This window comes from Chiloscyllium punctatum, chromosome 1, assembly GCF_047496795.1.
Source record: "Chiloscyllium punctatum isolate Juve2018m chromosome 1, sChiPun1.3, whole genome shotgun sequence".
In the NCBI taxonomy this organism is placed as follows: domain Eukaryota; kingdom Metazoa; phylum Chordata; class Chondrichthyes; order Orectolobiformes; family Hemiscylliidae; genus Chiloscyllium; species Chiloscyllium punctatum.
In genome coordinates this window covers 124,138,832-124,156,551 of record NC_092739.1, presented here as the reverse complement: position 1 = coordinate 124,156,551, position 17,720 = coordinate 124,138,832, and the positions used below count along the sequence as shown (strand labels likewise).

General features: G+C 43.9%; 1 protein-coding gene across 4 annotated transcripts in view; it reads right to left on the bottom strand.

The window, feature by feature from the left end:
• Window positions 1–17,720, bottom strand: part of LOC140479591 (A disintegrin and metalloproteinase with thrombospondin motifs 12-like) — a 569,904-nt gene that overhangs the window by 60,598 nt on the left and 491,586 nt on the right. For 3 of the 4 annotated variants that reach the window (XM_072573412.1, XM_072573430.1, XM_072573440.1), the window contains 3 exons: window positions 13,014–13,166; window positions 9,106–9,279; window positions 8,819–8,968 (listed from right to left, as the gene is read on the bottom strand). In XM_072573412.1, the coding sequence (XP_072429513.1) occupies window positions 8,819–8,968; window positions 9,106–9,279; window positions 13,014–13,166 (477 nt within the window). The remainder of the gene's footprint in view (window positions 1–8,818; window positions 8,969–9,105; window positions 9,280–13,013; window positions 13,167–17,720) is intronic. The other variant, XM_072573420.1, reaches the window with a different exon arrangement.

The window sequence follows — 17,720 nt, the reverse complement described above, 5'->3', positions numbered from 1 at the left end:
ACAGTGTCAACATTCATACAAGATTGACTTCTACACAAGTATATACAAGTATATCAAATAAATGCTGGAGAAACTTAGCAAGTCTGGCAGCACCTACAGACAAAAAAACAGAGCTGACATTTTGAGCTTGATATTCCTCTTCTTTAGAACATATCTGTTTTTATTTCAGATTTTCAGCATCTGTAATATTTTGTATTATTTGAGTACATATTCCAGACAGGTGAAGAACGGTTTTGTACAGCGGCACGGTGGCACAGTGGTTAGCACTGTTGCCTCACAGCGTCAGAGACCCGGGTTCAGTTCCCGCCTCAGGCGACTGACTGTGTGGAGTTTGCACGTTCTCCCCGTGTCTGCGTGGGTTTCCTCCGGGTGCTCCGGTTTCCTCCCACAGTCCAAGAAAAAAAGATGTGCAGGGTCAGGTGAATTGGTCATGCTGAATTGCCCGTAGTGTTAGGGAAGGAGTAAAAATGTAGGGGAATGGGTGGGCTGCGGGTCGGTGTGGACTTGTTGGGCCGAAGGGCCTGTTTCCACACTGTAAATCGAATCTAATCTAATCTAATCTAATAAAAATTAACATGACATCTGGTTGGCAAGCAAGAGTTGGACTGAAGGGTCGGTTTTCATGCTGTACGTCTCTATGATTCTACAATCATATATATAGTCAATGAAGATAACAAGTGCCAATTGAAAAATATATTTAGGCCTAAGGCTTTCAGAGACTTACTGCAATCAATGAAAGTGTGACAGAACAGATAGAAATTTCAGTCACCTGGATCATAAATGCAGATTCTGAGCCACTTTGCTGAAGAGTCAGATATCTGTAGTGACCTGCTTGTGATGGTTAGAACACTTGAAAGGGGTAAACCTTGCAAGAAGTTTTCCTCCTCTCTCTACAAGAATCTCAGGGAGTCCCACCGCAACTCCCAGGTCATTTCCTCTGCCCTGAAGCTCTTCAACCATGTCGTGAAACAAACTCGCTACCACAGCCACATTTGCTTCCTCAGTGCCTGCCTCCGTAACCAACTCATCCCACACGGACTCCGGACCACCTTTAAACCAGCAGAGTTCGGACCCGAACAGGAAAAAAATTACAGACTACAGATTCAAAAACACCAGTAACAGTTCTCCTTCAAGATCCTCCGCTCCACGCTTGCAGCAATGCGCCGTCACCTAACCTCTCTACAGTCAGCCCTGCCCCAGCTGAGGGCCACACTCTCTCAGAATTGCAAAGGACCCACTCTGTACTACATCCTCAGGAGAATTCATAATCTCAACAAACAGTATTTCAATTCCATCTCAAACTGTAAGTACAACAAACTTTTATCTACCCACCTCCATAACCAGTGCTCCTCAAACATTCCAGAAGATTCCCCTGGCTTTGGAACCTATTCCACCATTCGCCATGCGGCTGATGCAGCTGCCACCCCCACACTGATTGATGATGTCACTTCTGCCCCCATCATGGCCACTCCCACAACCACTTCCAGCCCTCACAATTCCTCATGCATCACACGTGACATCACTTCCGCCCTTCACATCATCGCTGATGCCACATGCTCAGTGACTTCCGCCACTCCGACTGCCATGATCACCACCACTTCCACCCCCACCAGTGCCACTCACCTGCATTCTGCTGACATGCCCCCACAGACCCCACTATCACTATCCCCATCCCCCAGAACCCCGAGGGGAACACTACCCCTGCTCATGACTCCACCCCCATTCCCCCCACCATCACACCCACTCCAGTTACAGGTTCCACCCCCACTCCCAGCTCTACACCCACACCAGATCCCAGCTCCCAGCCCTGCCAGGTTTTCACCATCCCCCCAGACCTCCCCCTCACTGAGGACGAACGATCAGTCCTCAGCAAAGGACTCACCTTCATCCCCCTCCGTCCACGCATCAATGAATTTAATACACGCTGTGACGTCGAACAATTCTTCCGTCGCCTCCGCCTCTGAGTTTACTTTCACAATCAGGACTCCCGCCCACCTTCCGAGGACCCCTTCGCCCACCTCCAACACAATGCATCCACCTGGACACCCCGCGCTGGCCTATTACCTGCCCTCGACCTCTTCATTTCCAACTGCCGCCGGGACATTAACCGCCTCAACCTGTCGTCCCCCTCCCCCACTCCAACCTCTCACCCTCACAACGCGCAGCCCTCCAATCCCTCTGCTCCAATTCCAACCTCACCATCAAGCAAGTGGATAAAGGGGGCGCAGTGGTAGTCTGGCGCACTGACCTCTACACCGCTGAAGCCAAACGTCAACTCGAAGACACCTCTTCCTACTGCCCCCTCGACCATGACTCCCCATCACCAAACCATCATCTCCCAGACCATACAGAACCTCATCACCTCAGGAGATCTCCCACCCACAGCTTCCAACCTCATAGTCCGGGGAACCCCGCACTGCCCGGTTCTACCTCCTTCCCAAGATCCACAAGCCTGACCACCCTGGCCGACCCATTGTCTCAGCATGCTCCTGCCCCACTGAACTCATCTCTACCTACCTCGACACTGTCCTATCCCCCCTAGTCCAGGAATTCCCCACATACATTCGAGACACCACCCACGCCCTCCACCTCCTCCAAGACCTCCGTTTCCCCAGCCACCAACGTCTCATCTTCACCATAGATATCCAATCCCTCTACACCTCCATCCGCCATGACCAGGGCCTCCAAGCCCTCCGTTATTTCCTCTCCAGATGTTCCCAACAGTACCCTTCCACCGACACTCTCATTCGTTTGGCCGAACTAGTCCTCACCTGTAACAATTTTTCCTTTGAATCCTCCCACTTCCTCCAGACCAAAGGGGTAGCCATGGGCACACGTGTGGGCCCCAGCTATGCCTGTCTCTTTGTTGGCTACGTAGAGCAGTTGATCTTCCGTAATTACACCGGCACCACTCCCCACCTCTTCCTCCGCTACATTGATGACTGCATTGGCGCCACCTCGTGCTCCCGCGAGGAGGTTGAGCAATTCATCAACTTCACCAACACATTCCACCCTGACCTTAAATTTACCTGGATCATCTCTGACACCTCCCTCCCCTTCCTGGACCTCTCCATCTCCATTAATGATGACCGATTTGACACTGACATTTTTTACAAACCCACCGACTCCCACAGCTACCTGGATTACACCTCTTCCCACCCTACCTCTTGCAAAAATACCATCCCGTATTCCCAATTCCTCCGCCTCCGCCAGATCTGCTCCCAGGAGGACCAGTTCCACCACAGAACACATCAGATGGCCTCCTTCTTTAGAGACCGCAATTTCCCTTCCCACGTGGTTAAAGATGCACTCCAATGGATCTTGTCTACATTCCGCACCTCCGCCCTCAGACCCCACCCCTCCAACCGTTACAAGGACAGAACGCCCCTGGTGCTCACCTTCCACCCTTCGCATAAACCAAATCATCCGCCGACATTTCCGCCACCTCCAAACAGACCCCACCACCAGGGATATATTTCCCTCCCCACCCCTTTCCGCAAAGACCGTTCCCTCCGTGACTTACCTGGTCAGGTCCACGACCTCCTACAACCCACCCTCCCATCCTGGAACTTTCCCCTGCCACCGCAGGAACTGTAAAACCTGTGCCCACACCTCCTCCCTCACCTCTATCCAAGGCCCTAAAGGAGCCTTCCACATCCATCAAAGTTTTACTTGCACATCCACTAATATCATTTATTGTATCCGTTGCTCCTGATGCGGTCTCCTCTACATTGGGGAGACTGGGCGCCTCCTAGCAGAGCGCTTTAGGGAACATCTCCAAGACACCCGCACCAATCAACCACACCGCCCCGTGGCCCAACATTTCAACTCCCCCTCCCACTCTGCCGAGGACATGGAGGTCCTGGGCCTCCTTCACCGCCGCTCCCTCACCACCAGACGCCTGAAGGAAGAACGCCTCATCTTCCGCCTCGGAAAACTTCAACCCCAGGGCATAAATGTGGACTTCAACAGTTTCCTCATCCCCCACCTCACCCTAGTTCTAAACTTCCAGCTCAGCACTGTCCCCATGACTTGTCCGGACTTGTCCTACCTGCCTATCTCCTTTTCCACCTATCCACTCCACCCTCTCCTCCCTGACCTATCACCTTCATCCCCTCCCTCACTCACCCATTGTACTCTATGCTACTTTCTCCCCAACCCCACCCTCCTCTAGTTTATCTTTCCACGCTTCAGGCTCACTGCCTTTATTCCAGATGAAGGGCTTTTGCCTGCAACATCGATTTCGAAGCTCCTTGGATGCTGCCTGAACTGCTGTGCTCTTCCAGCACCACTAATCTAGAAACTTGAAAGTCTTTCTATCGTGACAGAAGATTGAAAAACCATCACCCTCGTTCAATGTTTCTCACATCATTCAGGTGCTTAAAAATTACTGGGATGTGAGATTTTCTGGCAAGCTCAGAATTTACTGACTGTCCCTAATTGCCCTTGAGAAGGTGATGGTGAGCTCAATGAACTGAATGGCTTTTTAGTTAAATGGTCCATATTCTAGACTGAGTAAGACCAGCAGATCTCCTCCCTTAAGTAAGTTCAGAGAACTACATAAAATCAAATTCCACCCCAGTAGCTTTGTATTTCTACAAATCAAGCTGGTCTCAGTCATGCCGATCATGGAAATGTCAGATTCTTGTTAAACCACTACTTCCAGACACATGATCACAACTATCTGGAAGGTTATTGACAGTGATATATGGGAACACCAACACCTGCAAGTGCCAGTCCAAGTCATTCACCATTCTGCAAATATATTGTTGTTCCTGCAGTATTGCAGTGTCAAAATCCCGGAATGCCTCCCCTCATTTGTGGGTCTACCTACAGCATATGGATTGCAGTGATTGAAAAAGTCAGCTCACCACCTTTTCAAGGGCAACAATGGATGGGCTATAAATACTGGCTGGCCAAAAGTGAGGACTGCAGATGCTAGAAATTAGAGTTGACATTGTGGTGCTGAAAAAGCACAGCAGGTCAGGCAGCCTCCAAGGAGCAGGAAAATCGACATTTCAGGCAAAAGCCCTTCATCAGGAACTGTCCCAGCCAGTGCTGCCCATCTTCCCAATAGTGAATGAAAAATAATAACTTGTGTGAGGAAAACAAGTAAACAGATCAGTTTTCAGTTTGGCTCTAAGAAGAAAATATCACGCTGCTCGACCCTTACCCACTCGCTTAGACTATCGATATCCCTCTGTGGTCTTTCAGTGTCCTCTGCATACTTTGCTCTACCACTCATTTCAATGTCATTTGTGAACTTTGACACACTACATTTGGTCCCCAACTCTGAATCATCTATGAAAAATTGTAATCAACTGTGGTCCCAACACTTATCCTCAAGGTACATCACTCGCCACTGATTGCCAAGCAGAAAAAGACCCATTTATCCTCATTCTTCATAAAGCAATGAAGACTCTGCATGTGTTTAGTGTTTATTTTTAAATGCTGTCCTGTCACTTAAATAGTTGAGAAATTATGTTGCAGCTGTACAGAACATTGGTGAGACCACACTTGGAGTATTATGTTCAGTTTTGGTCAAACTGCTTTAGGAAGAATGTTATTAAAATGGAAAGAGTGCAGAAGAAATGTACAAGGATGTTGCCAGGACTCTAGGGACTGAATTATAGGGAAAGGTTGGACAATCTAGGACATTTTTCTTTAGAGCATAGGAGGCTGAGGTTTCTTATGGGATCAGGGGTGGGATCTGAGGGTGGGATCAGACTGTTCCCATGTCTCCACAATGAATGTCCCAGGCTTTATTTTGGAAAAGTAAAACTGATAGAGGACAACTGTCATTCTGGGAGGGACAGGTTTAAGCTTGAATTCACTAACAGCCTGCTTTAGCGGATTGTGCGAGGTGTTGGCTCTCAAGTCTCTGTGGGGCAGACTTATAAGATCCATAAGAGGGATCTTATAGAAGTGTATAAGATCATAAGAGGCATTGACAGGGTGAAAGCACTCAGTCTTTTTCCCAGGGTTAGGGAATTTAGGACTACAGGGCATCAGTTTAAGGTAAGATGGGAAAAGAATAAAAGGGAAATTAAGGGGAAACCTTTTTACTCAGTGGGTGGTACGCATATGGAGTGAGCAGCTGGTAGAGGTGGTTGAGGCAGGTACACTAACAATATGTAAAAAGCATCTGGTCAAATACATGAATAGGAAATATTCAGAAGAATATGGGGGTTAAGAGTGTGTTGCTGGAAAAGCTCAGCAGGTCAGGCAGCAACTGAGGAGCAGGAGAATCGACTACCACCTGAAGAAGGAGTGACGCTCTGAAAGCTAATGTGGTTCCAATTAAACCTGTTGGACGAAAACCTGGTGTTGTGTGATTTTTGACTCTGTTTGAATAAGTGTGTTAACTTAGCAGTTTTCCTATCATTTTCTGAATCAAAAGATAATGACGGTACAGATCAATGGGTCGAACGGCCTCTTCTGTACTGTATGATTCATTTGGCGGTTAGTAGAAATGGTTTTCACTACAGCAGAGTAGATAATAAGAGGTTTGAATTGCAAGCGTTCATCATTCAAAGTTTGTGAGAAGACTTGTAGCTCAGGTGCTCGTTGTTGTGGTTCTGTTCGCCGAGCTGGGAATTTGTGTTGCAGATGTTTCGTCCCCTGTCTAGGTGACATCCTCAGTGCTTGGGAGCCTCCTGTGAAGCGCTTCTGTGTTGTTTCCTCCGGCATTTATAGTGGCTTGTCTCTGCCGCTTCCAGTTGTCAGTTCCAGCTGTCCATTGCAGTGGTTGGTATATTGAGTCCAGGTCGATGTGCTTATTGATTGAATCTGTGGATTAGTGTCATGCCTCTAGGAATTCCCTGGCTGTTCTCTGTTTGGCTTGTCCTATAATAGTAGTGTTATCCCAGTCGAACTCATGTTGCTTGTCATCTGTGTGTGTGGCTACTAAGAATAGCTGGTCGTGTCGTTTCGTGGCTAGTTGGTGTTCATGGATGCGGATCGTTGGCTGTCTTCCTGTTTGTCCTATGTGCAGTCGTTGCATGGGATTTTGTACACTACATTGGTTTTGCTCATGTTGGGTATTCGGTCCTTTGTTCTGGTGAGTTGTTGTCTGAGCGTGGCTGTTGGTTTGTGTGCTGTTATGAGTCCTAGTGGTTGCAGTAGTCTGGCTGTCAGTTCGGAAATGCTCTTGATGTATGGTAATGTGGCTAGTCCTTTGGGTTGCGGCACGTCCTCGTTCCATTGTCTTTCCCTTAGGCATCTGTTGATGAAATTGTGGGGGTATCCGTTTTTGGCGAATACATTGTAGAGGTGTTCTTCTTCCTCTTTTTGCAGTTCTGGTGTACTGCAGTGTGCTGTGGCCCTTTTGAACAGTGTCTTGATGCAACTTCTTTTTTGTGTGTTGGGGTGGTTGCTTTCGTAGTTCAGGACTTGGTCTGTGTGTGTGGCTTTCCTGTATACCTTTGTGCTGAATTCTCCATTCGGTGTTCTCTGTACCATAACGTCTAGGAATGGGAGTTGGTTGTCCTTTTCTTCCTCTCTAGTGAATCGGATTCCTGTGAGTGTGGCATTGATGATCCGGTGTGTGTTCTCTATTTCTGTGTTTTAATGATTACAAAGGTGTCATCCACAAACCTGACCCAGACTTTGGGTTGAATTTGCGGTAAGACTGTTTGTTCTAATCTTTGCATTACCACTTCTGCTATGAGTCCAAAGAAGGGTGATCCCATGGGTGTGCTGTTGATTTGTTCATATATTTGGTTGTTGAATGTGAAGTGTGTTGTGAGGCACAGGTCTAGCCACGTTACCATACATCAAGAGCATTTCCGAACTGACAGCCAGACTACTGCAACCACTAGGACTCATAACAGCACACAAATCAACAGCCACTCTCAGACAACAACTCACCAGAACGAAGGACCCGATACCCAGCATGAGCAAAACCAATGTAGTGTACAAAATCCCAAGCAAGGACTGCACAAAACACTACATAGGACAAACAGGAAGACAGCTAACGATCCGCATCCATGAACACCAACTAGCCACGAAATGACACGACCAGCTATCCTTAGTAGCCACACACGCAGATGACAAGCAACATGAGTTCAACTGGTACAACACTACTATTATAGGACAAGCCAAACAGAGAACAGCCAGGGAATTCCTAGAGGCATGACACTCATCCACAGATTCAATCAATAAGCACATCGACCTGGACCCAACATACCGACCACTGTCGCGGACAGCTGGAACTAACAACCGGAAGCGGCAGAGACAAACTACTACAAATGCCAGAGGAAAGATCACAGAAGCGCTTCACAGGAGGCTCCCAAGCACTGAGGAGGTCACTTCGACAGGGGACAAAACATCTGCAACACAAATTCCCAGCTCGGTGAACAGAACCACAACAAGTGTTCATCATTTCAAAAAGATTTTAGAAGCTAGATAGTAAGATTGTTTCCATTGATCTGTGAGTTATTCACATGAAGGTATAAATTTAGAGTTTGTATGAAAATTTGGATGCCTTTATAGTGTAAAACCCTGTTATAATCTGAAAATTTAGAGGGCAGAGATGACTGATAACACAGATGATATTTTGTTACTCCAGGAAAGAATCAGAGTCAAACAGCATGTATGAAGCTTAACTGTATATGGCTTGGCAAGCTACGTTATTAAAATACATCTGACTAGAGCAAACCATTTTTAAAACAAAAGTAGAAATGCAAAAATACATGTTTGCAGTAATGATTATGTTTAACTACTAACTTATTAAGATTCCCTGTTCAATTTTGAGGCGAAATTTACAGATTGAGTTGCAACTGAAATTCAGGCCTGAAAGATTGAATATTTGACATGCCTCACTCCAGGTTCCAGTTATCCACTGAACACATGGCGGAGTATTGCAGGGCCTGGTAGTATGAGGCCGAGCCTTCAAATTGCACTGTCCTTCTTCCATACAGTGAACCAGTCTTTCTTGAATCCCACCACCACCACATGTCCTTGAACACTGGGGGAAGATACACTCATGAGATATTCAAGACCTTTAATCAGAATTGAATCATTTCATTTTACTGAAGCCAAAGCATCTTTTACAGGGCAATAATATCATCAAAAATGTGTATCTCTCCTCTGTTCTTCACTTACCTCACTCCAAGCAGAAACTTGCCAGTCAGCACAGGCCTTTAGATTGCAGCGAAGGCTTGTGGTTGGTTTGGTTCTGAGGAGCTGGCAGTGGAAAGGCCTCAGGGGCCTTTTATCGTGGCTGTCTATACACTGTATGTCACGGATTTTAGCACCACCTCCACAGTTTTCTGAGCACTTTGAATACAGAGGAAACATAATCAGTAGAAACATTAATCAGTAGACAGAGTTGGTTTCACTCCAACAATCCGAACAGCAAAAAAAAGCCAAATGCAAGAATCTAGATAATATTGATTGTAAATTCAATGCAACCCATTCTAAAAGATGAAAGGTTTAATAGTAATCTATATGAGCATAAGAGGTACAGTTAGTAAGTTTGCAGATGACACCAAAATTGGAGGCGTAATGGACAGCGAAGAGGGTTACCTCAAATTACAACAGGATCTGGACCAGATGGGCCAATGGGCTGAGAAGTGGCAGATGGAGTTTAATTCAGATAAATGCGAGGTGCTGCATTTTGGGAAAGCAAATCTTAGCAGGACTTATGCACTTAATGGTAAAGTCCTAGGGAGTGTTGTTGAACAAAGAGACCTTAGAGTGTAGGTTCATAGCTCCTTGAAAGTGGAGTCGCAAATAGATAGGATAGTGAAGAAGGCATATGATAAGCTTTCCTTTATTGGTTTGAGTACTGAGTACAGGAGTTGGGAGGACATGTTGCGGCTGTACAGGACATTGGTTAGGCCACTGTTGGAATAATGCATGCAGTTCTGGTCTCCTTCCTATCAGATGTTGTGAAACTTGAAAGGGTTCAGAAAAGATCTACAAGGATGTTGCCAGGGTTGGAGGATCTGAGCTACAGGGAGAGGCTGAACAGCCTGGGGCTGTTTTCCCTGGAGCGTCGGAGGCTGAGGGGTGACCTTATAGAGGTTTACAAAATTATGAGGGGCATGGATAGGGTAAATAGACAAAGTCTTTTCCCTGGGGTTGGGGAGTCTAGAACTAGAGGGCATAGGTTTAGGGTGAGAGGGGAAAGACATAAAAGAGACCTAAGGGGCAACCTTTTCATTCAGAGGGTGGTATGTGTATGGAATGAGCTGCCAGAGGATATGGTGGAGGCTGGTACAGTTGTAACATTTAAGAGGCATTTGGATGGGTATTTGAATAGGAAGAGTTTGGAGGGATTTGGGCTGGGTGCTGGCAGGTTGGACTAGATTGGGTTGGGATATCTGGTCGGCATGGACGGGTTGGACTGAAGGGTCTGTTTCCATGCTGTACCTCTCTATGACTGTATGACTCTATATCATTTCAGCTATATGACACTGTAATCTTTTGCGATAAATTCTGTTTTAGGATCCTGCTCCACAACTACCTGATGACGGAGCAGTGCTCCGAAAGCTACTGTGCTTCCAAATAAACCTGTTGGACTATAACCTGCTGTTGTGTGATCTTTAACTTTGTACAGCCCAGTCCAAAACCGGCACCTCCACGTCGCAAATTTAATGGCAGCAAATAGACCACACATAAGTTTCTGTTATTCATTCAGAAGGTTGAGGGCATCACTAGCTCGGCCAGCATTTAATGCCCATCCCTAATTACCCAGAGAGAAGTTAGAAATCAACCACATTGCTGTGGGTCTAGGCTTACACATAAGGACAGAGTTTTTCTCCATAAAGAACATTAGCGATACTGATTTTTCTTACAATCAACAATGGAAGATGGAGTTTAATTCAGATAAATGTGAGGTGTTGCATTTTGGTAAGGCAAACCAGAGCAGGACTTCAACAGTAATAGCAGGGGCCTAGAAAGTGTTGGCGAACAAAGAGATCTCAGGGTACAGGCGCATAGTTCCTTGGAAGTTCCTTGAAGGCATTTAGCATGCTTGCCTTCATTGGTCAGAACATTGAGTATAGGAGTTGGGATGTCATGCTGCAGCTGCACAGGATGTTGGTGAGGCCACCTTTAGAAAAACGTGCACAATTCTGGACGCCCTTCTATGGAAAGAATGTTGCTAAATTTGAGAGGGTGCGGAAAAAATTTCCAAGAATGTTGCCAGTGTTGAAGGGTTTCAGCTAAAGGGAGAGGCTAACAAGGCTGGAGTATTTTTTTTCTGGAACATCAGAGGCTGAGGGATGATCTTATAGAGTTTTATAAAATCATGAGGATAGGTTGAATAGCCATTTTTATAGTCTTTTTCACAGAGTAGGGAAGTCCAAAATGAGAGGTCATGGGTTTAAGGTGAAAGAGCAAAAATGTAAAAGGGACTTGAGGGGTAACGTTTTCAAGCTGAGGGTGGTGCATGTATGGAATGAGCTGCCAGAAGAAATGGTGGAGGTGGGTACAATTATAACATTTAAAAGGCATAGGAATATGAATAGGAAGGATTTCGAGAGGAGTGGGCCAAATGCTGGCAAATAGACCTAGAGCAGATTGGGATGTCTGTTTGGCATGGACGAATTGGACCAAAGCATCTGTTTCCATGCAATATGACTCTATGAGAGAATTAATTCTACATTATTAACTGAATTCAAATTCCATCATCTGCTGTGGCAGGATTCGAACCGAGGTTCCTGGAATATTACTTGAGTCTCGGGATAAAAGGTCCACTGGTAAAGCAACTAGGCTGTCTCCTAACTTATTTCTTGTCTTCCGATTTGAATTTGAATTTCAAGGGCAAAGAGAGATGTATAATACATGCTGGACTTGCCAAGAATGCCCACATCTGATGAATGATTAAAAAAAAGGACTAAGTTATAACCTTCACAACACAGTGATACTGTGTGTGATTGCACAGACCAATCACAAATAGAATGCAGTGACTAAAAGTTGAGAAGGAGAGTATGGCAGAGAAAGAAGGAATTTTTAAAATAGTCTCTATAGGCAGTAAACTTCAAAAGTTATGTTCCATATTCTGGTGCTAATGTAAGTTACTAAAAGAAAAATGAACTTATATTAAACAGAGAAACAAAGAAAGATTTACAATTATAAAGCATGATTCACCACCAATGGTCATCTCAAAACATTTTATTGGTAATATGTACTTTTAAATTGGCCACAGTTATAATATAGGAATTTCAGCAACTAACTTGCATTCAGCAAGCTCCCACAAATAATATTATGAAGACAATCCTGGAATCTGGTTTTTGTGATGCTCATTGAGATATATATGGTCAGGTTGCAGGGCATACCTCTCTTGCTTCTCTTTAAAATAGGGTAATTCAAAATAAGTAGGATTAAACAGACATTACGGCCTAAGTTTCATACATGTGAATGTAGTTTAATTATGCTAGCTTCATTGAATGTTATTGTGCACTTTCCCAGCAGAAGGTGTCATGTCCTCGTATCCCCCATTCCAATCCCTAGCCATTTTGATTGTGAGACATTTCATGCAGCATAGGGGAAAAAAAAATCAATTGTTTCAGGCCTGAGCTGCTGCTCTACCTTCACTGACTGGGACTCAGCCAGCAGAGATAAGCATCCATGGGGTATCAACTATTGTTCAAAATTCTGGAAGGGCTAAATGTAAACCTTTACCTTTTTTTGCAAATCCTGTACCTGCCAGGTATTTGAATGCTGCTAAGGCAAAAGGCTAAGAATGTACCATTTGACCTCATTAACACCTACACATCCAGACTGCATTTTTATAAACAGATGTCATGCTGCAAGAAAGCCCAGGAATCAAAGGTGGACTGGCACAGGTCTAACTCTTTTACCTTGGCCCATTTGCATGGTATCATTAACTTTCCTGGGTCCAAAAGCCAAAATCAAATGGTGTGAACTCATGATGGGGTTAGTTCAGGTGCCAAATTGATGACTCTCTGGAGATGTGAGAATCTAATGGTGGATGGGATGTGAAGGGAGGATAAGAATTGAAAAGCTAACTGTCCATTTTATCTTTAGCACTTGTTACTTACCTTGCTCCAGTTTCCTATTTTCCAAATAGCACACGGACGTACAAAACATCTACGAGCAGGGGCTGGCTTCTTAATGTTTTCACAGTGTGAGTCTTCTTCAGTACTACATTCTATTTGCCTCCACATTGCACCAACTCCACATGTGGTAGAACACTGCACAGAATAAAGTTACAGGCAAAACTGAAAACACCCAAGGCCATTACAACTGAAAACAGACATGATAGTATGTTGTTACTATCAGCATAGTCATATCAACAGCAATGTGTAATAGAACTTGGCTCTACATAATTGATCAACAGGTATTAAAGGAATAAATATTCTATGTACAGCACACAACCTTAATGCAAAGAAAAGTAAAGTTCGATAATACTGTAAAGTTTGGTAGTGCACACCTTTAGATAGAAACATAGGCAAAAACATAGCAAATAGAAGCAGGAGTAGCAAATCAACCTTTTAAATATGCTCTGTCATTCATTATCATCATGGCTGATCATCCAACTCAATAGCCTATTCTTGCTTTCCCCATATCCTTTGATTCCCAAGTGCCAAATCCAACTCCTTTGTAAAATCATGCAATGTTTTGGCCTTGATTGATTTCTATGATAGAAAATTCAACAGAATCACCACTCTCTCATTGAAAACGTTTCAATCATGAATGGTTTACCCCTTGTCCTTAGACTGGAACCCTTTATTCTGATCTCCCTGCCATCAGGATCATCCCGTATTTACCCTATCTAGTCCTGTTAGAATTTTATAGATTTCTGAGATCATGGCACAATTTTTAAAAAAGCAGGTCAAATATCATTGGTAACTTGGCTAATATTTATCTCTCAACCAATGTCAGTAAAACCTGTTATCTGGTCAATAAGTCATTGCTATGTATAAATTAGCTCTCATGTTCCCTAAATTGTAACAATGACTTCACATCATTGTCTATAATGTACTTTGTAAAACGTGAATGTCTCCCTCCATTAATCTGTGGGGAGGACAGGCATTATCATTGGTGAGTCTGAACCTGTCCTTATCAACAATCCATGGCAGTGAGCCATGAAAGAACAGTGACTTGCATTGTTATAGCTCAAAATGTTTTAGACTCAAATCTTTAGATTGAGCCCAATGTCTACTGATTAAGAGATGAGATTGCAAGCACTGATCTATAGCAGATATTTCAAAGACTCCACAAAATTACCAGAGAAACAAAATTGTTTGAGACACTCTGATGAGATTCAGAAACAAGAAGTGTATATCCTGACTAGAACTGCTACCTTCCCTCCAATGGGACAGCTAAACTAGTGGACTTTCCTTAGTATTGCCACCATATATTCAATCTAATTTAGAATTATAAAATGATATTCCTATTAGCACATACAACATCCCAGTATCATATTCATCAAAATTGATGTCAACCATTTATGTTTTGAGCTCTTATTCTTTGCTCCTACAATTTCTTCTCATCCCAATTTTGCCAATATTAACAAATTTAGTTGGTTCCTTTTTAAACCAGCCTCCAAATAATTAAAGAACGTTATTTACATCAGAGGATGTGCACTGACAACAGTCAACACCATGTGTAAGAGACTCTGGAAAGGCTTTCTAGATTTGTATCCCAACATTGAGACATTCACTTCCAATTACCACCATTTCATAACACGTTACCTTTCATACAAAATTCGCAGATCACTTGCTGGCTTTAGACGTACCCCTGAAGTTATACTGTTGAGCTGATGGAATGAAAAAGGTACCCCTCCTATTTAACTCTCTCCAGAACATGGAATACCAAACCTGGTATCTGCCCTGACTTGCCAGGCAAACGGGAAACCAAATCCAGCTGCTCCCATGGGGGACTACAAAGGGCCTGGCCTTGGAAACATAGGAAATTAATTTTACAGTTTGGACTGACCAATCGTGTCCTTATACATTTGGCTTTCAATTTGTTTTTCAGCAGGTGCCTACTATAACTAAGGTTTCATAACTAAGGTTTGCTTTCATAACACGTTCCCAACTCTACTCCTGCCTCATACTTTCTACTGTCACACTCAATACAGTCAATTCATCTATAACATCATGGTTTCGTTGTGCAACTCGTGTTATAGAAAAATCGCACTTTAGAAACAGTGCTTAAAAGAGTTGGCACTGTAATCGCATTTCAGACAACACACGTTTTAAAAGTTTGCATTGTAGAAACAGCATCCCCCAATTCATTCAATCACATTACAGCAAATTTCCATTGATGAAATGCACACTATAACAGACCAGCCTGTAACTGTTTGTTACCTCTCAAACTGCTTAATCCTAATCTTGATATTTAAATTCTCATTGTTGCTTTCAAATCCGTCCATGGCCTCACTCCTCATTATCACTGCAACACCTTCCAGCTCACTAACCTTTCAAGACATTTGTGCTCAACTAACCTCAGCATCTTGAGCATCTCTAATTTTAAACACTCAAAGATTAATGGCCTGACCTCCCACAATGGAATTCCTCCCATAAGGCTCTCTCTCTCTCAGACATATATTTTTCTCCTTTTAAAGCCAACCTCTTTGACCTAGATTATTGTTGAATCCCGACTACTCCTGTTTGTAGCTCAGTGACATATTTTGTTTTAAAATGCCTCAGTGAAGCTCCTTGGGATACTTGTTGAGTTAAAAACATGATAGAAGTAAACCTATTGCTGTATCAAGATTCTGCCTTCTGATCCTATAAACCTCTCATAATGAGAGCTAACCAACTAGAAAATGTGTTTATGGTTAACCAGTAAATTGGAGACCTTTGGTAATAATAGACAATGTGCGTTAGTAAGAACAGGAGTGACAGACAAGAAGGATTTGCTGTACAACAAGGCACGGACAACAGGGCTGCATCTCAAGGGATAATGGATGAATTTCAATTAAACCTGGGATACAGATAGGGCTTTTCCCAAGGGAAAATTGATTGGTTGTTGGAGTAGATGTGAATTCCGATCCTGAAATGTTTTTAAAGGATTTAGATTAGATTCCCTACAGTGTGGAAACAGGCCCTTTGGCCAAACCAGTCCACACCAACCCTCTGAAGAGTAACCCACCCAGACCCATTTCCATCTGACTCATGCACCTGATACTATGGGCAATTTGGCATGGCCAATCCACCTGACCAGCACATTTTGGGATTGTGGAAGGAAACTGGAGCACCCAGAGGAGACCCACGCAGACACAGGGAGAATGTGCAAACTCCACACAGACAGTCGCCCAAGGCTGGAATCAAACCTGAATCCCTGGCACTGTGAAAGTGCAATGCTAACCACTGAGCTACCATGATGCCCTAACATTTGTCAACATTGGGAGATGGGATATTGTTTTATGGAATGCTGTGAGATATTTAACTCAAAGTTTGTGGATTGCTTTACAATATCTCAGATGCTGCAGTGGAATGTGTGACATTATGTGCCATTCTGGAATTTGTAAGATGTTGTAGCACTGAAGAGGGTGCAGAGGAGATTTACCAGGATGTTGCCTGAACAGGAGAGTTTCAGTTATGAAGGCAGAATGGACAGACTGGAGTTGTTTTCCTTAGAGTGGAGAAGATTATGAGGGGACATGATTGATGTAGAAAATTATGAGGACCATAGGTAGGGTTGATAGCAAAAGACATTTCCTCTTGATGGAGGAATCAGTGACCAAGAGACATAGATTTAAGGAAAGGAGCGAAGGTTTAGAGGAAATGTGTGGAAGACCTTTTCACCCAGAGGCTGGTGGGAATCTGGAACTCTCTGCCTGTTGAGGCAGAAACCCTCTTAACTACTTAAGAAATATTTCGGTGTGCAATTGTGATGCCAAGGCTTGGAAGGCTTTGGGACAAGTGCTGAAAAGTGGGATGAGAATCTTTAGGGTATTGTTTTTGACCAGCACAGATCTGATGGGCTGAAAGGACTTTTTCTGACTACAGATCTGACTGTGCTGTCAAGATACAATCAGAATTTTCACAGCAAATTGGCTTGAAGCCCTTTTAGTGCGGTGGAAGCTCTTAGGAAACAATTGTATTCAACTTTGCAGTAACAGTGAAAAGTCTGGTGTGCTCTTTATTTGTTTGCATTTTTGATCATTTGTATTGCCAACTGAATATTGATAAAGTTTCAAAACCTACAGAACCACTTAGCTCAGCGGGGAACTGTTTCACCAGTTTGTTGAACAATTTTAAGAGATTTTTTCACAGGATTATTTGGCTTTGATGTTATTACCTGATTAGGAGTTTGTTTTGTTCTTTCTATAATTGATTAGCCACTTGAGGGTAATTTCACTTTTAAGTTTCTTTACATGCCGAGTTCAGAGGCATGCTTCGTGAGACCTGCTATGGCACTATTTTTCATTCATGGGATGTGGTCATTACTGGCTAGGTGTGCCAGTTATTACTTATCCTAAATTGCCCAGGAGAAGGCAGGGGTGATGAGCTGCTTTCTTGAACCATAGCAGACCTGAGGTTGTCGGGACACCTAGGTTGCTGTTAGGATGGAACTTTCAGGATTTTTACCAAGTAACAGTGACAAAATGGCAATATAAATCAAATTAGGAACTACATGTCACTTGGAAGAGGCAGCTTGCAGTTGATGGTGTTCCTATGCATATTCTACACTTGACCTTCTCGGTGGTAAGGATCACAGATTTGGACAATGCTGCCAGAGGAATCTTGGTAAGTTAAAGTCACGTCATTCCTGATGAAGGGCTCTTGCCTGAA